The 25,940-nt window shown below is 36.4% G+C and overlaps 2 protein-coding genes across 2 annotated transcripts; both read left to right on the top strand.

Moving 5' to 3' along the window:
- LOC109715543 (RNA-binding protein CP33, chloroplastic) lies at window positions 260–3,083 on the top strand. Its single transcript, XM_020240615.1, has 4 exons — window positions 260–742; window positions 822–923; window positions 1,452–1,760; window positions 2,438–3,083. The coding sequence occupies exons 1-4, from the start codon at window positions 332–334 to the stop codon at window positions 2,561–2,563; spliced, it is 948 nt and encodes a 315-aa protein (XP_020096204.1). The 5' UTR covers window positions 260–331; the 3' UTR covers window positions 2,564–3,083.
- Window positions 14,724–25,903, top strand: LOC109715217 (serine/threonine-protein phosphatase BSL2 homolog). Its single transcript, XM_020240123.1, has 21 exons — window positions 14,724–15,498; window positions 15,803–15,863; window positions 15,976–16,054; window positions 16,193–16,272; window positions 16,350–16,444; window positions 16,572–16,671; window positions 18,654–18,723; window positions 19,270–19,371; window positions 19,448–19,529; window positions 20,778–20,957; window positions 21,286–21,559; window positions 21,924–22,179; window positions 22,681–22,851; window positions 23,107–23,345; window positions 23,696–23,780; window positions 23,865–23,963; window positions 24,043–24,242; window positions 24,362–24,437; window positions 24,525–24,660; window positions 24,765–24,904; window positions 25,168–25,903. Exons 1-21 carry the CDS (start codon window positions 15,108–15,110, stop codon window positions 25,249–25,251), a joined length of 3,000 nt encoding a protein of 999 aa, XP_020095712.1. The 5' UTR covers window positions 14,724–15,107; the 3' UTR covers window positions 25,252–25,903.

The raw sequence follows: 25,940 nt of genomic DNA, 5'->3' as shown, positions 1-25,940 counted from the left end.
TTGCTGATACTTCAAAGTGCGTGTACTGGAACGCACGCACGAATCTCGATGCCTGTCCTACGCTCAGAGAATCCTCCTGTGAGGGTGAGAACGGGCCCGAACATCCATGGGCCGTAGCATAATTGAAGCCCAAAGAATCCGGACCGTTGCCAATGCTTTAAGAGTCGTGCAGCGAGAAGGGTGCACGAATCGCGAAGCTTATCCATTCGAGAGAGAACTGATCCATAGGCGGGTTCTTCTTTATCCCCTTCCTCGCCCCTCTCTCTCTCCTCTCTCTCTCTCTCTCTATCTCTCGCGCGCGCGCGCTCTCTCTCTCTCTCTCTACGCTCCAATGGCGACCGCTGCGTTTCGCTCCCTTCTCCACACCATCCTCACCCTCCCCTCTCGTTCCCCCCTCTCCAAACCCTACCCCAACCCTTTCCCTCTCCCTCTCTCCGATTCCCATCTCCCCAAACCCAAGAAGCTCCTCTCCATCGATGCAAACCTCCTCTCCCTCTTTCCCCTCCTCCCCTCTCCGCCTCGCCTCCTCCCCCTCTTCGCCTCCTCCTCCGCCGCGTACTCGGAGGAGGATGGCGCCGGAGACGAGCTCGGGGACGAAGGAGACGAGCTCTTCTCGGAGCTGAAGTCGCCTCCGGCGACCCATGAAAGCGGGCGCCTATACGTTGGCAACCTCCCCTTCTCCATGACCTCGGCTCAGCTCGCCGAAATCTTCGGCGAGGCCGGCACCGTCGACACCGTCGAAGTAATCCAGTTCTCATCACTCCTCAGTTATTTTGATTATTTTAGTAGAGATTTTTGATGAATTTAAGCGTGTTTTTTAGGTGATTTACGACCGAGTCACCGATCGGAGCCGGGGATTTGCATTCGTTACCATGGCCACGGTCGAGGAAGCAAATGAAGCTATTAGGATGTTTGATGGATCAGTGAGATACATACACTCCTTATAAAGAAAATTTTTTTAACCCTAGTTACTCAATTTAGTATCATTTTTTCTTTTCTTTTTTTTTTTGAAATCCAATGTTAGAATCATTATTCTATGATATTTAATTAATTTTGAAGGACTTGCTGCAAAGGAATCATGTTTAACTGAATTCAAATGGATGAATTGTAAATTGAAATCATGATTTGGTTCAATCCAGAGCACTAGTATTCTAATTCAAAGCATAGTTCTTATCATTTCGAGTATGGAGCAATTTGTGTTGTACCAGCATTGATCTGCTTAAGAGTGGCAAATTGGCTTCATGAGTCAGTTTTCGTGTTGGTAGTCAATTCATTTTTGTCTAATTTTCACTTTAGGCGGGTCTGCATCACATCTGTTTTGGGTTTCTCTCAGTAACTTTGTATCATGTTTGGTCGTGCTCCGGTTGTGGTATCATATAGTGTCTGAAATTACCAACCCTGTTAGATCCGCTTTCGTTGATTTGTCCCATATTCTGATATCTTTGGTGCAGCAAGTGGGAGGGCGGACTGTGAAGGTGAACTTCCCGGAGGTGCCGAGGGGAGGGGAGAGGGAAGTCATGGGACCGAAGATTAGGAGCGGGGCTCGTGGGTTCATTGACAGCCCTCACAAGGTATACGCCGGAAATTTGGGGTGGAGTTTAACCTCTCAGGCCCTTAGGGAAGCCTTTTCGTCCCAGCCTGGGCTGCTTGGAGCCAAGATCATCTTTGACAGGGACACAGGGAGGTCGAGGGGCTTCGGCTTTGTTTCCTTTGCTTCGGCTGAAGAAGCCCAGGCTGCTATTGAGGCCATGAATGGAGTGGTAACAATAGATTCTCTTCTTCTTCCTCTTCTTTACAGTTCAGTAACACTTGAATAGTTTCACCTAGTTGTAATATAATTATCTTAGTTCTCGAATAGCTTAATCTGTTAGAAATATATGTCTTTTTCTCATGGCAAAAGAACAGGAGGTCCTGAGTTCAACTCTTTTGAGACTTTCTAGCTTCGCTCAATTTTCCTTCCGTTTAATTTTAAATCTACTTATAGCTTAAGCATTTGGAGAAATCTGTTGTTTCACAAATCGATGTTTTTGGATTACTTGGGGGGAAGTGCAATTTTTGTGTCTGAATTTATCGCAGAAGTTCATTTTAAGTCATGGCATTTTAATTTGCTGGAGTTGATGCATTAAAATTCAATGTCTGTTAACTGTTGTTGAATTTCCTAATCGTCGGCCCTTGGAGATGGCATGGCCATTAAGTCAACTGTTGCATCGTCTCTCCATTAAGGAAGATTACACTGCACTAAAGGCAGGACCCAATTGTAACACAAATGAAGGTTCAGTTCATAAGTTGCGACAAATTAAAGTTCTGTGATTTCAAGTTACTGATCAATGGTGTAATATAGCTGATAGCATTGTATCATCTTTTGGGATGACAACTTTTATTGCTCTGTCATAGAATACATAGGAATAAGGCATAATTTTTCTTGCTCGTGGTGCAGGAGGTCGAAGGAAGGCCACTTCGCTTAAGCCCTGCTGCGGGGAGGCCGCCAGCTAGTCCTTCACCAGAATCTGCAACGCAGGCGGAGGTCGAAGAAGGTGTATTGCAATCAAGTCCTAGCTACTGAACACTTCTTTATGGGTAGAAAGAACGACTGAAATAGTTGGAACTTCTATGGTAATATGGATCAGTTTCTCCATCTAGTTATAAAGAGAGATAATTTACCCATGCCTATTCAGAGGTAATTTCAAGGAAGTTCAGAGAAATAGAGAGGGGAGAGAGAGAGAGAGAGAGAGAGATCCAACTGATACAGAATGGATGGCCAAGTCTTCAAATACTTCAGATTAAGTATTTGTGCAGTTCTTTGTATCGAAGCAGATCTACTGGTATTTGAGATTTGCCTATTTGTGATTTTACCTTGCGGAGAAGGGTTAAAGCTGCTGATCCACACTTCCTGCTTTGAGTCGATCAACGATGATGTGGTATGAATTTTTAGCAGCAGTTTACTCTTCAATTTGTTTAGTTTGGAATTAAATCTACATAATTTAAACACGATTTTGGTTCCCTGCTGACATACGAAGAACAAGTATCCTGATGGTTTATGTCTGTACGTATGCTTATATGTTTAAATCTCTCTATTTGTTTCATGCTCATTCATTGCATGCAATAAGGAAAGATGGAGATAAAGAGGCCTTCAAAGTAGCAACTAGCCTTTCTAACATGAAGTTAAATTACTGAATTAGGAAAGAACTTGTGATAGATTTGAATTTCGGAAGGACACAAATTGATTTGAACATAGAAGAAGGAAAAGGATTGCAAATAATTACATAGATGAACAGCTCTGAATATTTTCAGTTCTAGTTATGTTATTTATAGTTACACATGAATATTGTTTTATGGTCGAAGTCATTCTTTTTAGGGTAAACTTTAAATACCGCCCCTATGGTTTCACACCTTCTCACTTTTGTACCATGTAGTTTAAAGTGTATCAAATTAGTATCCTATGATTTTATTTTTATCTTTCGTCAGCTTCTTTGTTAATATTTTGTTAAATTATATACAAAAAACTTCTGATACCCTATCTAGGTTTATTGAATATTCACTTTAGTATCCTTTAGTTTTAACTTTATTATTGATTTAACGAAAAAAAAATTAGTGGAATTGATAATAAAAAGAGAAAAATGAAACACAGGGTACTAAATTGATACATTTTAAACCATAGGGTAGTAAAGTGAGAAAGTGCGAAACCACATGGATGGTATTTGAAGTTTTTCCTTCTTTTTATTATTAACAAAAAGAATAAGTTAATATGTTAGCAGTTATGCTCATGGAGTGTGTACTCTTGTGCATGGCATCTGCAAGTTCATAATTTGATGTCTCCTTCATATTCATATTCATATTTATAAAACTAAATTAAAGCGGGGAGAGTTATTAACTTCTAAACATGTTGAATTTGTTTAGTGAGGTATCTATCTTCTTAGCTAAATATAATTTGCAATATTCTATAAAAGCCTTGTCATAATTATTAGAGAAGTGTGTTGTTAATGTATGCAAAACAAGTATAAATAAATCCAAGAAGTGGTCAGCTGATTGACCCAAATCACACAACTATCATCAATGGGCCTATTTGATGCAATGATATTACCATGTACATTTAAATGTATGCAAAATAAGTATAAATAATAAGTAAAATAAATCTTATATATGTACTGTCACTTCATATAGATGCTAAGGCTAAGTTATCGGTTTGGTTACTCAGAAAATTTTTAAAAAAATTACTTTCTAGCGGGAAAAGTATATATCTTCCATCCCTTTTGATTTTTAAAAAATAATTTTTTTAGAATTTTTTTTAGATTTTATGAAAATTCTTTTCCTCTTTAGAGTTTTTTATTTGAAAAATAAAACTATGGAAAGGATGTTTTGTATTGAAAAAAAACTTTTTTTTTGGGTAAAAAACAGTTGTTCATAATTTTCGAGAAACCAAGCACGCCTAAGTAGGCATAGATATTTCATAGTATAAAAATTAGCTTAGTATATTGAAAATAAAAGGGCTTTTTTTGCAAATAGCTCCTTGATAAAATTTTATTTTAAAATTGGCCCTGTTAAAAATTTATTTGTAAAAGTTGGCCTGCCCCTGCTACGTAAGCGTCACGTCAGCGCCACGCGGGCGGGGCAGGAGTTTAAGTTGAACACGGTGAATGGTTCACCGTGTTCAAGATATTTGTATTGGACACGATGAACCATTCACAGTGTCCAATACAAATATCCCCACATAGCCAAAAATTGGCTAAGCCGAGTTAGTTGTATTGGACACGGTAAATCATTCACCGTGTTCAATACAACTACCTAGGACTTAGTCATTTTTTGGTTAAGACTGTATTATTATTGAACACGGTGAATGATTTACCGTGTCCAATATGATATTTGTATTGGACACGGTGAATCATTCACCGTGTTCAATTTAAACTCTTGCCCCGCCCGCGTGGCGCTGACGTGGCGCTTGCGTGGTAGGGGTAGGGCCATTTTTGCAAATAAATTTTTGACAGGACCAATTTTACCTGTAGGGGTATTCATGCATTTTTTTTTAAATTTAGAAGGGCATTCATGATATTTTAAAATTTAGAGGGCTATTGATGAAATTTCAATCTCCTATAGGGGCATCTATGAAATTTTCCCAAAGCATAGCATATCGATATATTATGTTACGTCAATTACACATCGATACGTACCGTGCCAGTAAATCTTGAGTGGGAGGCTTGGAGCTAAACATGATGAGGGATCAAAAAGTTGGGAACTCAAAAAAAAAAAAAAAAAAAAAAAAAATGGCAACTAAGGGCACTCATTAATGCTCCAATGAGTTTTAGAACATTCCTATGAGTGAGTGACTTTGCCAAACCAAGACCCAACAACAGTACAAAAGCACCCTCCCCCACATGTTAACTGGCCCTTTGCAAGTGTCCACCACACCTCCCCCTTAACTTTATTTTATTTAAATTTAAGTACTAAAACAAATGGTTGGAAAAGTGTAACCCATTATGGGCTTGTCACATCCTTTTGTGCCTTAAAGTTGGGAGCTAAGATTAGGAAGGACCTCTCCCAAAGGCCAAAAGTGGATCATGACAACTATAAGTAGTAATTTAGTAACACAAAATACTTTATTGTGTCAGATATTTTTAAATTAATTGATTATTAAGCATCTAGGTTAATTAGAATCTAGCTCGAGAGAAAAGAGATGAGAAAAAGATTGGATGAACAAAGAAGATATGGAAACCTGGTTGAGATCATTAAAATATAATTTGATTAGGAAAAAAATGGAGTGTGGGTTTGAAAAGTTTACTTATGAAAAGATTTATATTGAATAATTAATAAAAAAGTAAATAATAATATCATGAGTTAATTTCATACTAGTGAAGTTACCCGCGCATTGCGGCAAAATGATACTATAGAATATAAAATATAAATAAAATAAAAATTTAAATTTTTTGATTTGATATAGGACTTAAATAAACACAAATATAAAATATAAAATAGATATAGGTATTGATATAACAAAATTTATAATTTTGGTAAATAAATCACACGTAATAATAATAAAATAAGCAATAAATTTTTTTTTACCCCACACACATCTTCATTGCACTATCATCGGAGAGGCAAATTCCGATCTTTATATCACCTTCGCCGCTAATGTCGAGCTCCTCTTTAGTCACGACCATATCAATCCCGTATCCACATCCTCTGCTTCTTCTCTCTCACTGACTCCAAACCCATCACCGTTTTCTTTTGCAGCGCTCCGTCACGATCCTCGAAACCCTAATTTTAATCCACACACAACAAAAAATTAAAAAAAGTTATAAAACATGAGCCCTTTTTGTGCGCTAAGAAAAAAAGAAAAAAAACAATATGAAAAAAAAGATATGAAGAAATGGAAATGAAATCATGTAAACATATTAATTGAGAGATAGGAGGGGAGAAAAAAAAATAATATGAAAAAAAAAATGGAGAAATGGAGATGAAGCCATGTAAACATATTAATTGAGAGATATAGAGATTAGGAAGATGAAGCATTGGGTGGGGGGTTAGAAAGATGAAGCATTGGATGGAGATGATATTATGTAAACACATTAATTGAGAGGTGGGAGTTTAGGAAGATGAAACATTGGATGAAAAAGTTAGATGAGAGAAGAAAAAAGTGAAGGAGAATTCGCCACGTGGCAAAAAATTAGGAGAAATAATGTATAGGTATAGATAGGTTCCTATAAATATAGTGAATTGCAAATATATTCCTACAAAATTCAACTTTTATATGTTGCTCTATAAAAGTCCTAATGTTTTCAAATATGTTCCTGCCGTTAAAATTCATTAGAAAAAATTAATTAACCATAGGTAAAATACTTAATCATAGTTAGTTAATGAGATGATTTAACCTTTTTATCACTCTCTAACAGTTGGAACTTTTAGAGGGATATATCTGTGATGACGAAAAAGTTATTTCACTTATAAAATAAAAAGTGCTTTAACGAAACTTTGTAGAAATATATTTGCAATTCACTATATTTGTATGAACTTGTACAAAATTAATCCAATTCACTAATATATAGAGCAGGGTTGCTGTGCTCCTCCGTGCTCTTGAGCCGTTTTCGATGATGGAATTTTCGAATCGACGATCGGCTCCGTTAGACTTAATCTAGCGCATTTGAAGTTTCTAGAAAATAACTTTTGCGATTTTTTTATATCATTTACCTAGTGATCGAAAGGATTCAAAATTCATAATTTTTAATGGTTGATATCTGCCGTTTTCAAGTTTAACGGTGTAGAAGTATTCAAATCAAATGAAATTTTGATACAAAATTTTTTATTCTATCTACAACAAAATTAATATTTCTGATCGAAAATTTTAGTGCTATATCACCACTTTTTATAGGATTTTTATTTTCAGCCGTTAAAAATTATTGATTTTGAATCCTTTTGATTGCTAGGTAAATGATATCAAAAAATCACAAAAATTATTTTCTAGAAACTTAAATACGCTAGATCAAGTTTAACGGAACCGATCGTCGATTTGGAAACTCCATCATCGAAAACAGCTTAGGAGCACGGAGGCCTCCGTGCTCCTAAGAGCTCAGCAGCCCTGCTCCTAATATATATACTAACAGGTTAAAATCTAAAACTCTTAAAAGTCACACATTTTGAGGTCGAATGATTTTATTATGTCTGTCATATTCTTCAGTCAGGTGGGACTATGTCACTCAAAATTTGTTGACAAGGAGAGGGTCATGAGTTCGAGTTTCAGGTGCGGGGATTTTGGATAAAATTTTAAGCCAAATTTATCATTAAAAAAATACTTAACTAATGAATTAACATGTCATGTTTACATTTCATGTCATACTAATAGTGAATCACTATTAAAAATAAAATTCAAACCATAACAGTTCGTTTTTCATATGAAAATGACGAGGCGATAATAAATTCCAAATGCATGGTACCATAAATAGGTTTGGGACACTGAAACTACAACTACTCCATGTAACCCACAACCATTTTAGTAACAATCAAAGGGGTTGGATCTCTTTATCAGCTTCTCTCTCGTCCCAATGAATAATTGTCTATCAGACCAGTAGAAAAACCCAATGTAGTAATATAAAAATCTCACAAAATTTATTTGAAATAATCTAATTTATATCAGATGAAAATCAGATAAAACGAAATTAAAAGAACTAGACGAAAGTGGTTTAAGAAAAAGGCCACATGAAAAATGCTGAAATTCACTCTAAATTCGTAAGTTATCGGATATAAAAATTCCTTTGCATATATACAGGCCAGAATTATAATTTGTGTTAACATAATAAGCACAATTCGAATCGAAAACTTATGCCCTCGCACTATAAGAATATCTTTCAAGTAATCTATTAATGTATCTTTTTAATGGTTAAAGAAAAGTGACCAATCCAGTTAAAGTGGACAAAGCTAGCTAACTCTTATAATCTAGGAATAATTTCATCAATACCCTTCTAAGAGATAGGAATTTCATAAATGCCCCTATAAATTACAAAATATCAGCAATACCCCTCTATAAAATAAAAATATTCACAAATACCCTTAAGATTAACATTCCGTTAAAAAGTCATCTAATATTCTGTAAATACCCATTTTACCCTTATTAATTACTAATTTAACTAAGTGTAATAATTTAAGATTAATTACATGATCAAGATCAATTCTTAACCTTTCAATCACATAATAATTCAACATTCTTTTTAAAATTTTACAATTAAATATCTATAGTCTATTAAGTGTAATAATTAAATCTTGTTATAATTTTTCGCATGTAAATTATATATAGTTGTAATGCAATATTCCATTGTAATATTCAATATTAATTTCAAGATTTAATTTTTTTGAATTTTATTTAAATAACCACATTAGTCATACAAAAAATGTTTTGATATAAAATTTTTTTTGATATTAGTATTTTTCATATGACCCAACTCAAGCAACAGTTTTTTAATTGCACATTTTATTGTCACGAAAAAATAACATGTATACGACGCCGCTCACCATTAGTTCACTTGCATGGCCTAGCTTTGAATAATATATATAATTATTAATTGAGCTCCTATATTTTTAAAAGTATCAAGTTATTAGTGGTTGTAGATTTGTGTTCCATTGATTAGAGATGTGCGGTTAGATGATGTTTCCACATATTTTTATCTACCATAATTGTACTAAAAATATTATTTTTAAAATTTGAAGGGTATTTATGAAATTTTTTCTTTATTAGTTGCTGTCAAAAGAACACCCCAACGAGGGTAAATTAGTCATTTATATAACCATAATCATAACGTCCGTTAGAAAAAAAGCATATTGCTATTAATTTTTTACATTTGAAGGCGGTTTATATATTATTTTCAATTTTATAGGGGTATTTACGATATTTATGATATTTAAGAGGGTCTAGTGTGATAATTGCCCCTATATCTACATAGCTTTTTATTAAGTGACATGGTAGACCTGGTCCACCCTATGACTCCCCCTTTCTATTCTTTCACCATCATTTGTTTCCTCATTCCGAAGAAATAACCACCTGGAACACTAATCGAATTAAACCAAGTGTACTTGATCCAATTCAATTTGGTTTGTTCTATTATAACAACTTAATATGTATTTGTTCTTATGATGCTTCAGATCAAAACTTTAGCAGATACAACAAGATGGCATTACTTATGTGAAAAATCAAAATATTTTTTAGCTCAGATTGATTCAGTTTGTTTTTACCATTTCTTTTCTCATATTTCAAATATGTTCATTTTTTTTTTGTCTTAAATTTATATTTATGAATTAAAAGCAAAACTAAGATGGGTTTTATGATAAGCAACTAAATGGGTCCACCACTGATATGGTGGACCGGGTCTAAACAATACTTTGTCACTCAACCCCACTCAAACAGTCTCTAAGGTCCACCTCAAGGCAAAGTCTCCTTTATTTGCAATAAAAAAGATATATATAGAGCTAGGCTAGTATACTATCGGCTATCAAGTTGTTTTCAATGATGCCGCTTTCAAATCGACGATCGTCTCTGTTAGACTTGATTTATACTATTAAAAATATTTGAAAACTAAATTTTATAATTTTTCGGTATCATTTGATTATCAAACGAGTAGTCTAAAAATGAACGGTTGAAAATAAGAATCTCATAAAAAATAATGATAGAAGACTTGAATTTAAGATCAGAGGTACTGATCTTACTCTAAATAGTAAAAAAAAATTTCTATAAAAATTTCATCTGATTTGGATTGTTTTACACCTTTAGATTTACAAATGCATCATATCTACCATTAAAATTGTCAATTTTCAGACCTTTTGATCACTAACCAAATGATGTCGAAAAATTATGAAATTTAGTTTCCAAATATTTTTAATAGTGTAGATCAAGTCTAATGGAGCCGATCGTCGATTTGGAAGCCGCATCATTGAAAACAACTTGGTAGCACGGAGGCCTCTGTACTACCGATAGTATACCGGCCTAGCTCGATATATATATATATATATATATATATATATATATATATATAGAGAGAGAGAGAGAGAGAGAGAGAGAGAGAGAGAGAGAGAGAGAGAGGCGAGAGAAGCTCCCGTTCCTTCGTCTTCTTCGAAGTCGCTCCTTCCTCGTCCCTNCATAACGTCCGTTAGAAAAAAGGATATTTGTGATAATTTTTTACATTTGAAGGGGTATATATGATATTTTCAATTTTATAGGGGTATTTACGATATTTAGATATTTAAGAGGGGTAGTGGTGAAATTGCCCCTATAATCTACATAGCTCTTTATTAAGTGACATGGTAGACCTGGTCCACCCTATGACTCACCCCCTCTATTCTTTCACCATCATTTGTTTCCTCATTCCCAAGAAATAACCACCTGGAACACTAATCGAATTAAACCAAGTGTACTTGATCCAATTCAATTTGGTTTGTTCTATTGTAACAACTTAATATGTATTAATTAATAATATGCATTAGTTCTCATGATGCTTCAGATCAAAACTTTAGCAGATACAACAAGATGGCATTACTTATGTGAAAAATCAAAATATTTTTTAGCTCAGATTGATTCAGTTTGTTTTTACCATTTCTTTTCTCATATTTCAAATATGTTCATTTTTTTTGTCTTAAATTTATATTTATGAATTAAAAGTAAAACTAAGATGGGTTTTATGATAAGCAACTAAATGGGTCCACCACTGATATGGTGGACCGGGTCTAAACAATACTTTGTCACTCAACCCCACTCAAACAGTCTCTAAGGTCCACCTCAAGGCAAAGTCTCCTTTATTTGCAATAAAAAAGATATATATAGAGCTAGGCTGGTATACTATCGGCTACCAAGTTGTTTTCAATAATGCCGCTTTCAAATCGACGATCGTTTCTGTTAGACTTGATCTACACTATTAAAAATATTTGAAAACTAAATTTTATAATTTTTCGGTATCATTTACCTATCAGACAAGTAGTCTAAAAATAAACGGTTGAAAATAAAAATCTCATAAAAAATGATGACAGAAGACTTGAATTTAAGATTGGAGATACTGATCTTACTCTAAATAGTAAAAAAGAATTTTCTATAAAAATTTCATTTGATTGGATTATTTTATATCTTTAGATTTACAAATGCATCACATCTATCATTAAAATTATCAATTTTCAGACATTTTGATCACTAACCAAATGATGTCGAAAAATTATAAAATTTAGTTTCCAAATATTTTTAATAGTGTAGATCAAGTCTAATGGAGCCGATCGTGGATTTGGAAGCCGCATCTTTGAAAACAACTCGGTAGCACGGAGGCCTCCGTACAACCGATAGTATACCAGCCTAGTCAGATATATATATATTATATATATATATTATATATAATATATTATATATATATATAGAGTAGGGCTAGAATAACTTTTACAAGTATCACCCAAAGTGATACTTGTGTGTTTTAGCCATTGGATCTACTTTTGATTTATAATAGTCGCTTGGATTAAACTACTTCCACCACCACACCTAACCACATCATCTCAACCATTCTCTGCCATCCAAGGGCTAAAAAAAACAAGTATCACTTTGGGTGATATTTATTAGCAGAGTTTTCTAGTCTTACTAGTCTATATATATATATATATATATTATGTAATATATACTATATATATATAGAGCATAAGGTCCTAATGCATTTCGAAGTACGGGAGCCTCCGTACTTTGTAAGTTGTTTTCGATCGAGTGGGAGCGTCCGAGTTCGGCGATCGGTTTGCCGTTAGACATGATCTACGCTATTGGAAACTATCGTAGAAACCAAATTTTCATAATTTTTTGAACTTCGTTTGCCTAGTAAACGAGTAGCTCAACAATGAACGGCGCGAAAATAAAAATATCATAAAAATAATGATAATGACTCAATTTCAAATCGAATATTGTTCTTACTCTTGGGTGCTTTTGCGTTCGCACATATCTTTTAAAGTTCCTAGTAATCCAATTGGGATAAAAAAATAGACGGGGTTTGGCTAACGCACTAAGATAATCTTTAGTTGGTAATATTGTAGTTCACTGGCGAATAAGATTTATGCCAAAAGTACTAATATCTCATTCCTTTGAGGGGGGGGTATCTCATTATTTAAGGTATTGGGATATATAAATATGTCTATCTCTTTCTTTTCTTACACCGTCGGTAAATCTATTGATATTATTTTTCTTTCACGTCTAACTTTTATTCTTCTCTAACTTATTTTTTCTCTAAAATTCAACTTTTTTTGTCTCTCTCTAAACTAAGCCTTTCACTCTCTCTCTCTCTTTCTAAAATTTCAACTCTCCATTCCCTCTAAATTTGGTCGACACTAATATTTTTCTTTCTATTTTTTAATTATGGACCTCTCTTCTCTAACTTATTACTCCGCTCGTCCCTTGTTTTCTAAAAGATGTTGAACTTTGCGTAAATTATAAATTAAATAATAAATAAATTATTAATTTGTATATTTTTTGTAATATTAAATAACAATGTGCCCTACATTAATATTACTGTGTGAACCAAACACAGGAATTTCACTTTCTTAGTAATAGATGATAGTAATAAGATTTTCTCGGATATCTTTTATTCTTAGTAATCTTTATAATGCGAACAAACGCGCCTTGATGTTAAGAATAGAATTTTACTATTAAGTTCACTTATAATTTGGTACTTTTACACCGTTGAATTAAACGACATTGCACATTCGGCCATTAAATAGTCATTTTTTACCTTGTGATCGCCTCGCGTATAAATTGATGTCGAAAAATGTATAATAATTTGGTTCTAATAGTTCCGCAATGATAGATTTATGCCTAACGGGAGCCGATCGTCAAATTGGATGTTCCATCATCAAAAATCAAACTTACAATTACGGAGGCTCCGTACTTTCAAAGCCACGGGGAGTCGTACTCTCTCTCTCTCTCTCTCTCTCTCTCTCTCTCTCTCTCTCTCTATATATATATATATATATATATATATATATTATTATTATTAAGGTAAAGATGTGTATAGGTCCCCTCAACTATAGTTATTCTAAACTAGTCCCCTCAACAATTTTTTAAGGAAAAATTTCAAATACCACCCATATGATTTCGCACTTTGTCACTTGGTATCCTATGGTTCAAAGTGTATCGATTTAGTATTCCGTAATTTCATCTTTTTTTTATTATCCCTTCCACTAATTTTTTCTTTTGTTAAATCAGTGACAAGTTAAAATTAAAAGATATTAAAGTGGATATTCGATAAACCTAGGTGGGGTATCCGAAGTTTTTTGTATATAATTTAATAAAATATTAATAGAGGAGCTCACGAAAAGAGAAAAATAAAATCATAGAGTACAAAATTGATATACTTTAAACCATAGGGTACTAAAATAAAAAAAATGCAAAACTACAGGAATGATATTTGAAATTTGCCCTTTTTTTAATGAACTCCTCAATAGCGAAATAAAAAATTTGATCAATTTTAATAGCTTTCTTAATTAGGAACTGCTATTTGATCTAATTTTATTTATTAATAATTATTAAATTCTTTTTTAACTAAAATAGCTTAATTTCAAAAACTTGAAAGCTAAGGAAGATCTTAAATAATAAAAAAAAATACTTGAGGGGGTGACCGGCTGTAGGCGGTAACCCGGTTGCCTCCCACGGGTGGGGCCCACGCCCCGTTACGCCAGTGCCAGCTAGACTCCCCTTCCCCGGTGACACGAATCCCCAAAAAAAATCCCCCACTTTCCAAAATCACATACAATCACGACCGTCCGTTCTTGTCAACGGACGGATACGGCGCCTCCCCACCACCAAACATGCTCTCTCCCTATCAGATTGTCGATTTTGGCCAAAATTTACCGACACCGCCCCAACTATATGATATTTAGAAATTGGCCCCTTAATTTTACTTTTCTTAATTAATACTTCAAAAATTACCTTTGCTTGTCGAGTTCGAAAATTCTGGTAAATTTGGTATCGAGCTATTAATTATTATTAAATTAAAATCGTTAAATTCGATGAAAAATATCAATGAATTCTCTATAATTTTTAAATTTTTTAACTAAATTTATTTATTTCAAAGTTGTGGGGGGTTTCTTTGTAAATTTTAGGGATTATTCCTCGGCCGCTTCTTCGAGGAAGCGAAGCGCGTTGAAAGCCTCATAACATAACACAAGATAGATATTGCGAACCCACCCAAAAAAAAAAAAAATCTCTCTCTCTCTCTCTCTCTCTCTCTCTCTACTCTTTTTAATTTCTTTAATTAATTAATTAATTTATATATCTTCCTCCCGTTCGATATTCTTTTTTCTCTCCCATTTCGTTCACGGAGCTGCGGGGGGAGAGAGAAATCGAGGAGAGATCGAAGGTGATTGCGCGATCCCCCTTGGAGCGTTCGCTCTCATCGTCACTTCGTCTTCCTCCTCCTCCGACGATCCGTCGTGGTGCGGGGCGGGGCGGGGGTTGGGGTTTCGGTCGATTTCGGTGGCGGAGGAGGTGAATTGCGTCGCGAATCGCGCGGTTAGGGTTCCGTTTGATGAGGCCCTCGTCGCCGCCCCCGAGGAATGCTCCCCCTGCTTCCGCTGCTTCCTAGGGCATCCCCCGCCCCCGATCTCCGCCGCCGCAGCTTAGGATGGACGTGGACGCGGCGATGACGACCGAGTCCGACCACGATCCGGCCTCCGCCGCCGCAGCCGCGAACCACCACCACGAGGACCCGTCGACGTCGCCCGCGGCGGCGCCGTCCGGGGCGCCGCCGCCGCAGCCGCCGCAGCAGCAGCAGCAGCAGCCGGTCGTGGCCGGGCCGAGGCCGGCCCCGACCTACAAGGTGGTGAACGCGTTCATAGAGAAGAAGGAGGACGGGCCCGGGTGCCGGTGCGGGCACACGCTCACGGCGGTGCCGCCCGTGGGGGAGGAGGGCACGCCGGGCTACGTCGGGCCGCGCCTCATCCTCTTCGGTGGCGCCACCGCCCTCGAGGGCAATTCCGCTGCCCCGCCATCCTCCGCCGGTAGCGCGGGCATCCGTATGCTTCTCTTCTTCTCTCCCGTTCTTTCTATTTATCAAAACCTCTTTTTCTTGATCCCAGTTGTTATCTCTTCCCTGAGACCCTAAATTTTGCGAGGAGAAGGTTGTAGTAGCTCTGACTTGTTTTCAAGTTGAAACCTTGGTAACATTCTCTATGTAGTTATCTCGAATTTGCAATCTGGAAATGTGAGCTTATATGTGGTCTCGTTAATGTAATTTAGATTTTTGTTCTTGTTGTGTTCTGGACCTCTGAATTTGGGATTGTTATTGCTTTCAACTATTATTTTCTCCTTGGGTTGTAGGTTTAGCGGGTGCAACTAATGATGTCCACTGTTATGATGTGTTGGCTGGTAAATGGACGAGGTAAGATTATTTGAAAGTTTGTAACTCTCATCTCATTAAGCAATTGAAGTTGGTATATGTCGGTTTATGACGAATGGCGCCGAACTTATGTGGGAAATATGCTTCTTTTCAGGCTCACTCCACTTGGAGAGCCACCGTCACCAAGAGCCGCACATGTTGCAACTGCTGTTGGTACTATGGTAGTCATTCAGGTACTTTGAATCCACCTTTTCAGTTAGATTTTAATAATATATTTGATTCATTAGTAAATCTTCTTGATTGAAAAGAATTCGAAGATGGTCTTCCATCTGAAGTTTATCCTGTTTTCCTGTTGTTAATTTGTTATCCAGGGTGGTATTGGCCCTGCTGGTTTATCTGCGGAGGATCTTCATGTTCTGGATCTAACGCAACAACGGCCACGGTGGCATAGGTGATTATTGATGTTAATGTTTTGGAAACATGCTGATTTAATGTGTCTTTGCTGATACTTGATACGAGCGGATGCAGGGTTGTTGTACAAGGACCAGGTCCTGGTCCGCGATACGGGCATGTGATGGCTTTAGTTGGGCAAAGGTTTCTATTGGCTATTGGTGGGAATGATGGTAGGCAATTGTACGCTGTAGATATCAGAGCGTTCTCCAATGTGCCATACAAACTTTTTTTTTTTCTTGTGTTTCCCGTATTTCCTCTTAATGTTAGTTAGTTTATTGTTCTTTACTATGTTCTTAGGTAAGCGTCCTTTAGCTGATGTTTGGGCACTTGACACTGCTGCTAAACCTTACGAGTGGCGGAAGCTAGAACCGGAAGGCGAAGGCCCACCTCCATGCATGTGAGTACATTAGTTGGAATGTAGAATTTGTCTGACGACATTAGTTTTCTTTCTGTACATATTGCTCCTCGTTACTTAAAGGAGTGCATTTCGCTTTAGACAAATCATGTGCCATCTCTCTTCGTGACTGTGTAGAACTTATTAGATATTGACATAATGAAACTCAAATTTCACCTGTTCACTCAATACACTCATATGTGAAGCTTTATATTATGTTTTACAACTTGAGCCATATTTAGCGAGTGTTCCTTTTGGTGTGAGGTTAAGGTTGTCTTGATGCTCTATGGTCTTGCAGATTAACCATGAAAGCAATCTTCCTTGTAAGTAGGATAAGCTGGCAGATTTTGTACTCCTAGACCCTACAGTAGCAGGGGGCCTTGTTTACAACAATGCCTTCTTGTAAGTTGTAATCCATATTTATTGTAGCCTATTAATAGTTATAGTGGGAAAACTTGTTTTTGTCTGTTCATTCCTCTTAGTGACTAGTCTTCAATATCTTGATGCTTACATCCAAGGAAAAAAATGGGTTTTAACGATCATGATCTCTAGGATCACCATGCTGATCATGCTGCAATAGCTGAGTTGTCGATGTCTTTTTCAGCACCAATAATAGGGGGGATGCTGATTGTACGTGTTCAAAACTTCTGTTTTTCTTTTTAATATTTTTCAAGTGAATGAGTCTTTATTTTTTTTTTCCTCCTCAGTTGTTTCTTTCTACTTTTTATGCAGTTGAATGATGAAATTTGATGAGACTGGGAGTTAATTTTGGTAGTTTAGATGCCTGATTCAAAAGCTAAAAAAATCTGATATAATGAGTATAAATTTGTGTTTGTATCTTACGTAACTATTTAGAAAAGAATTTTGGGGATTCCATTTCTGGAGACTTGAGTTTTGAAACTGGAGTAAAACTGAATGTTGTGCCTTTATCGTACAACACTGCATGTTTCAAATATCTTTCCTTTCCTTTCCTTTCCTTTCTATTTCTTTTTGTATCTTCTTTTCTGATATATTTCTTGTAATCCTGCAGAATTCTGCAGTAGAAAGCAATTAACTCTTTCTTATTCCGTTGTAGAGTTTTTATGCCAAACTTTTAGTTCTGTTTCAGTTTCCTGTGGTCGTTATTCTAAACAACTCTGAAGTTCATATTTAAATTATTGGTGAAGGTTCAAGAGTCTTTATTATATAGTTGTAGGCTTAAGTCATATGCTAGGGCCTAAAGCATTCTTAGTGTAGCATATGTGTTATTGCTTGACCCTCTTTTTCGCTGTAAGCATTCTTAGTGCTTCCTTGTAGAAGCATTCTTGATTTCCCTATAGTCTGACAGTTTGCTCAACCCTCTTGTCCACTGTTCTTTTTCTGAGTGCTTGAACCTTCTTTGCATATATGGTACTGCACAAGTTAACTTTCTTAGCATATGTGTTATTGCTCATGCTTGAGCATGCCAAATTGTACAGAAGGTCGCCTTTTACATGCCTGTGGGCAACTTTGCCTCTATGTGAGGTATGACTAGCGCTTCATAGTTATATCATCTGTGAAATAGTTATGATCAATTTTAGCTTTGTTCTGCCTTGATAAGTTAAAATATATGAAGTTCTATCAACATTCTCCTTAGTGTAGCTACCTAGTTTGTACTGAAAGAAATTTGATCTCAACCTGGCCTGGATACAACATTGATTTTGCACCTTGTACCAGTTCGCCATCTGATATGATTTTGTGAGATAAGCTGACAAACTATCGTGGTTGTTTTATATGTGTTTGCATGCGCACTACCATGTGCATGTCATTTATGACATTGCCCATAATTTGCATGAGCACTGAGTTGAATGTTGTGTTTTATGTAAGCTTCTTGATAAAGAAAATGACGAAAATATTCTTTATCCCTCAAGATTTTCGTTATCTTTGTTATTTAATTTTGCCATTGTTGTTCTTTTAATTGTCAAATTGTCCATTCTTGACTCTTACATCTATTTATGTTTGTTTAGGTATGCAACTGCAAGTGCACGTTCTGATGGTCTTCTTTTGCTTTGTGGCGGGAGGGATGCAAACAGTGTGGTGAGTCAAAAGATTTTGTATAAAGCATGATTTTCTTCCAAATATGTTGTCGACTCTCTCCAGATAATAGGTTTATTGTTTGCTGTAAGTGTTAATTGCATACATGAAATTTGAATAATATGTTTGGAGCTTTACCTTCGTGTTATTTTATCTAACAAGTTTCTTGGATAATGCCTTTTCACCTTTTTTGAATGTTAGCTTTCTTAAGCCTCATGACAATAACTAATTTTACTATATTATATTTGTTGGCTAAAAGCAAATGCAATAATGCTGTGCTTTTACAATATTTCTAAAATCAATCATTTATGTTGCAGTTGGACATGTTCCTTTTCTCATCATATTATTAGGCGATTCATGTTATATCTGAAGATGCTTTGCTTCTTGCCACATTATTAGGAACTATGTTTATTACTTGCTGTAGTAGGCATAGTATTCTTTGTCCGCATTAGAATGTAATTAGGCGCATATATAACTTTGGCAGGTAATGTCGTTTAAATCAATATTAATGAATGATTTGCTATTATTTGTTATCTTTTATACTTGTAGCCCCTGTCAAGTGCATATGGTCTTGCAAAACATAGGGATGGGCGTTGGGAGTGGGCTATTGCTCCTGGTGTCTCTCCATCTCCAAGATACCAACATGCAGCGGTGAGCTAATTTAACTTCTTAGTGTTGTTACTTCTGTCGTATAAATATCACTGATTTTCTTATATTATTCTTTCAGGTTTTTGTCAATGCACGACTTCATGTATCTGGAGGGGCTCTTGGAGGGGGCCGCATGGTAGAAGATTCTTCTAGCGTTGCAGGTAGTTATTTCTTTAATTTTTGCTGTAGAAAGTACTTATAAGCCGTTACATAGTATAGCATGTATTAACTAATTTCAGTCATTTGGCATAGCTATTGACTATTTTAGACCCTTAAGATTGAATTTTTAATATCAAAAAGATACATTTCAATAGAGGACACGATATTGCAGCGGTAAATTTTGTTAAATCTTTTCAAATGATTAGAAGGCCTGTTAGAGCCGAAGATCCCTGTGTTAAGGCAATCAGCAAAGTGAATTCATGCAGTATGCTATTTCTGATGCTCATCAGCTTCTATTATCATTTTGACCTAAATGGATTTTAGATCTGTCAAGAGAGAATGCTATAAATTTTCTCTTCAATATAGTACAAAAGTGATTGCAGTGCAGAAAAAGATATAAAAGATAAATACATTTTGTGCAGGTACGATAATAATGCTTCCCTTTTCAATGGCCCAATCACAGTACAAATATTGTTTATACAGCAACAGTCTACTAGATTCCTTTTACTTTAAATCAAGGATTTAAGTGCCGTGGCACAGGATCATGCCGGAAACTTGCCGGCATGGTACAGCACGGTGCGTGCCGAACGGTGCCAATACGTGCCGGTCAAAAAAATTCTTGTGTGCTGACACATAATAGCATGAAATATTTATTTTCTTTAGCAATAAAATATTCTAACTATTTATTATGTCTTTTTATTACATCTTTTGAACTTTATTGAGGAAATTATTTACTAATTTAAAGAATAGACGGTTTTGAGTTGTGCCATCAGCACGGGGTCTGTATCGTGTCGGTATCTTGTTGGCACGATACGGCATGGTGGATATGGCTCGTGCCGACGGGCACTTAAAACCTTGCTTTTAATATGCCAGTTGTTTTCAAAGATGTCGCTATGGTGTTGGTACCAGTCAGTTTTGTCATCATCGACACATAGTTTTTGTAAGCATCCATGCATTCTATTGAATAATTTTTTAGTTAATATATAAAAGTTTGTTAATCTGCCAAAGTGGGTGGTGTGAGCTGTCATGTCGCCCTTCCACGTGATGCCTTACACAGTATATAGTTAAAGATAGTTCTTATTGCTTTAGTTAACATGTTGTCATATGTCCTAAGCTATCCATCATTACAGTAGCTAATCGACTTAGCACCTGCAAATCAAAATTGAAGAACATGAATTTTTAGTTATGAGTCGTTTAATCCTCTCTTTTCTTTGCAAAGATTTATGTGTTTATTTCTCCTTTCTTCGTAGTTCTGGATACTGCTGCGGGGGTATGGTGTGATACAAAATCAGTTGTTACGAGTCCCAGAACAGGCCGGTATAGTGCTGATGCAGCTGGTGGAGATGCTTCAGTTGAGCTAACGCGACGCTGTAGACATGCAGCTGCTGCAGTTGGTGATCAGATTTACATTTATGGAGGCTTACGTGGTGGTAAGGATTTTAATTGATTTTTTCTATATAGACTTGTCTGTAAATGGCCCGTGTCCATATCTTTTTTTCTAAGGTGATCATTTCTAGATTCTGACTTTGTGTTCTATCTTTTTTGGACTACAATTTTACCCATATATTAACAATGAATGGGTTTACATATATCCTCTTTGATCCTTGGAATTTCATGTCCATATACTGTTTTCTGCTACTATTGTACAGCTGCAGATTTAATATCTGGGCTGCAGATGTTTTCCATATCTCGCTGCTTCGGCTTCAGTGATATCTATATTACACACTAATACTGTGTTTGTTTATCATACTGTACCAGGTGTGCTTCTTGATGATCTTCTTGTTGCTGAGGATCTGGCTGCTGCTGAAACCACAAGTGCAGCGTCCCATGCTGCTGCAGCTGCTGCAGCCGCCAATGTACAGGTAGGAAGATCACCAGCAAGAAGTACTTATGCTGATGAAAGACAAGGACAAACCGGTCCTGAAGCCGTTCCCGGCAGTGCTGTTGTGCTTGGAACTCCAGTTGCTCCTCCTGTTAATGGAGATATGTATGCTGATATAAGCACTGAAAATGCCATGCTCCAAGGACAAAGGTAACCCAACGTAGATGATATGAAAAACTATTATTTTGAATTATATTCCTGCAAAATCTGAGTATCCATATATTCCTTTGGAAAGTTGATTTCTTTCATCTATATGCTTGTACTGATAGAAATGCCCCTCTTCAGATTAAAAAAAATATATTTTCTAATAGGAAACCAACTTCATGTATTGGGTGACTCCCAACTTGATGGTATCTTTTGCAAGGAACTACTCTTTTCTGCTGTATATATTATATCCTCAATTCAGAACTCACGCGGAGGATGTCTGTAACTAACAGATGAATAGGTCTTCTTCTCTAATGTAAGCTATCATGTGAATTGTTGACTATGTTACTTAGGTGTTATCTTTGTACAGGAGAGTGAGCAAAGGCGTGGAATATCTTGTTGAAGCCTCAGCTGCAGAAGCTGAGGCAATTAGTGCTACTTTAGCTGCTGCAAAGGCTCGGCAAATCAACGGTGAAGTGGAACAAACACCCGAGAGAGATCATAGTTCTGATGCCACACCGAGTGGAAAACAAATCTCAAGCCTGATTAAAGTGCCAGACCCTTCACTTTCAAATACACTTTCAAATAGTGCCACACCACCTGGCGTTCGGCTTCACCACAGAGCGGTCAGTAGAACCTTGTCAATTTATGTTCTGCTGTTGTTGGGATTGTCTCTTATGAGATGATGAAAAACCTATTTATTGGTCAATATTGTTCTGTTGATACTATCATATGCTTAATCCCAAGGATTCATGTGCCAACTGTGCACGATTGTTATGCACTGATCAGCATGTACAAAGGAGTACCCTGATTCCCTTAGCACAAGTTGAAATGTCATTTCTGTTTTCCCTATTTTCTTCTATTTAATGAGATTGGGATGCTCCCAAATTGTAATTTTATGTTTACAAGTTGGTAAGAAAGACTTTCAAGATTAAAGGAAAAAATAAAAACACTCAAAAGTTCTTCCTGTGGCACATTGCGTGTGCCATACCACATATTGCCACCGTTCAACATGACATTCCCAGGCAGCGGTACTTCAAACCTTGTTTAATCCCACTGCTTAAACCTCGAGAAAAATTTGTGGTCTAAGCCCATTGACCTTGAATAACACAACTTTTACTATGCAGGTAGTTGTAGCTGCAGAGACTGGGGGTGCTTTGGGTGGTATGGTTCGGCAGCTCTCGATCGATCAGTTTGAAAATGAAGGAAGAAGGGTCAGTTATGGCACTCCTGAGAGTGCATCAGCAGCCAGAAAGTTACTAGACAGGCAAATGTCTATGAATACCGTGCCTAAAAAGGTAGAATTAATTGCTATAGTAAAAAAAGCATTCATTTTGCATTTGACAAAGCTTGCATGTCTTGGCTTTTCCAGGGAAGATTGAAAGATTCGAAAAATTAATGCTAGTTCTATTTTTAGTTCAGTTTTAGAGAAACAAATTTATATTTAGAAACATAGAAAGTTTAAGATTGCCATTATGAAGTACAAGCACCTGAAGTTTTTACTACTAAGTATTTGTTTTGCATACTTCTGATATATGTGATGCTAAGTCCAGGTAATTGCACATCTTTTAAAACCCCGTGGATGGAAGCCCCCCGTGCGCAGGCAGTTCTTCCTGGATTGCAATGAGATTGCGGATCTCTGCGACAGTGCTGAAAGAATATTTTCAAGCGAGCCAAGTGTTCTTCAACTCAAAGCCCCCATTAAGATCTTCGGTGATCTCCATGGTCAGTTTGGCGATCTCATGCGCTTGTTTGATGAGTATGGTGCTCCTTCAACAGCTGGGGACATTGCGTAAGTCTGCTCTTACTATTTGTGGAAGTAATGCACTTGGTTTATTTTGTATGTCGGAAGAACTATTTGAAAGATTTTATTAGCTTCAAGTATTCATGTATATTTTAGTTGAACTGGAAATCACCTGTTGAATTTTGAAACAATACTGTCTTCTCGTCTTTAAGTTCTAATGCATGCTTTCTGACATGAACCAAAGAATTTTAAATGCTTGAATAAGAAATCAAATGTGAGGCTAGTAGTTTCATACCTAGAAAATGGAATTAGTTTACATGATAGCTCTCTTTTTTTAAATTACTTCCTAATCACCGAGTTTTATTGCTAGTTTAGTAATTTTGCTCTAATGTTTTCAGTTATATCGATTATCTATTCTTGGGAGATTATGTTGATCGTGGCCAACACAGTTTGGAAACAATTACTCTTCTTCTTGCACTGAAGGTACTCTTGCAGGGATTTCTAAGTTGATAGACAGAAAATTAGATCTCTAATTTACCAAGCCATATAATCGGGGTTATATTGCAGGTTGAATATCCTAATAATGTACATTTAATACGTGGAAACCATGAAGCTGCAGATATCAATGCTTTGTTTGGCTTCCGGATTGAGTGCATTGAGCGGATGGTGATCATATAGTCTCTTATCTTTTTTGTTGTTTTTGTGTGTAAACAAGTCGCATATTTTACATTCTGTGTTTGAACAGGGAGAGCGAGATGGTATCTGGACTTGGCACCGCATAAATCGACTCTTCAATTGGCTTCCTTTGGCTGCATTAATAGAAAAGAAAATAATCTGCATGCATGGTGGCATCGGTCGATCTATCAATCATATTGAGCAGATCGAAAACCTTCAAAGACCAATTACAATGGAAGCAGGATCCATTGTTCTGATGGACCTTTTATGGTCAGGAATTCAAACCATAGACCCTACTTAAAACGATCTTACCACTTCCATCATTAGTCTTTTGCTTTTCAATTCAGGAGCACAATGTTCTTTTTTTTTTTTTTTGGCGTTCTTCACAGGTCTGATCCAACAGAAAATGACAGTGTTGAAGGGTTAAGACCAAATGCTAGGGGTCCGGGCTTGGTAACATTTGGGGTCAGTCTTCTTTCTTGATTTGGTTTGCAGGTTGTACTTCTATGATACAACTTACCTGTTTTCTAAAAACTCTTTACTTTTCTACAGCCCGATCGTGTTATGGAATTTTGTAATAATAATGACCTACAGCTAATAGTACGAGCCCATGAATGTGTGATGGATGGCTTTGAGCGATTCGCTCAAGGTCATCTGATCACTCTCTTCTCTGCTACTAATTATTGTGGTAGGTTTTTTTTTTTGTTCAAAGTGCTTAGCAAATTATCTTTCTGTTTTTTGGTTGACTTTTTTGTTCACCAATCTTTTGTATATTTAATTTAATGTGTGTAGGTACTGCAAACAATGCAGGAGCTATTCTAGTTTTGGGGAGAGACCTTGTGGTTGTTCCCAAACTTATCCATCCTTTACCCCCTGCAATTACTTCACCCGAAACCTCTCCAGAGCGTCAAATTGAGGATACATGGATGCAGGTGCAATAGCTTCTTAACTAAACACGGATGTTTACTAAAATAAAATGCAGATGCTATTCTTCAATCGTTTATGAGAACATACATATAGTGCCCGTATAAATTAAATAGTTACATATAGTAAGGTTTAAGTATTATGTCTATATTGAATTTAGGTTAGTAGTATCTTATATTCAAGTGGAAGAAAACCAATTTTTTTCTATTAGCATTGCATTTTGGATTCTCAATATGATTTTCTTCTATTCAATCTTTATTTGTGATCTCAGGAGCTTAATGCCAACAGACCGCCAACCCCCACGAGGGGCCGCCCACAAGTAGCTAATGATCGAGGTTCTCTTGCCTGGATATAATAGTTTTTCTCATATGTTTATATATTCCGTTATTTTCAAGGCTCCTGGTTGGAATATATGGCATTAAATTTAATCCTCTAATATACGACGGATCGTGGCGAGATCAATGAGCTGAAGAATTCGAGTGCCTGATGGGGTTCGGCGAGGACAAGCAGCTTTTCACAGGAAAGGATGAAATTCGAAGCAGAAAAAACTCTGATCAACACACGACTTACCAATCTCTCGCGTTATCTATAATTGCTTCAATGCATTGAGAAATCCTCTGAAACATTGATCAGGAGTTTGCCTCAGTTCCTGCTGAGTCTTCGCCTCTTTGTATATTCAGCTGCTGGGTTAGATAGGTTGAGCATATGCTTGTTGTCTTTCTGTGTTTACCCAATTGGATATTGTGCGGATAGGGCCTTTTCTATTGCTAGTCGGGTATTCTTTCGTGCCATCTAGATTTTTCTGTCGAGGGGACGTAACTAGTGTTGGTGAAATATTACGAGTTCCCACAACGGTCCTGGGGTGCAAGTCTCTGTATAATAGAAATGTCTTGTTGTTGTAGCGCATATATCAACTCTTAATTTCTGTGGTGCTGTTTATGTACAATGTGAGTTTTGAGTTGATGTACGAGGATTGATGAAGAGCATCTTGGTTATAGTTGAGGCCTTTTCTAGTGTGTCATTAGCACTGTCAGAGAATGCAAG

This window comes from Ananas comosus, linkage group 9 (assembly GCF_001540865.1).
Source record: "Ananas comosus cultivar F153 linkage group 9, ASM154086v1, whole genome shotgun sequence".
Lineage (NCBI taxonomy): Eukaryota > Viridiplantae > Streptophyta > Magnoliopsida > Poales > Bromeliaceae > Ananas > Ananas comosus.
The sequence above is the reverse complement of the archived record's forward strand: the minus strand, read 5'-3'. Positions and strand labels throughout refer to the sequence as shown.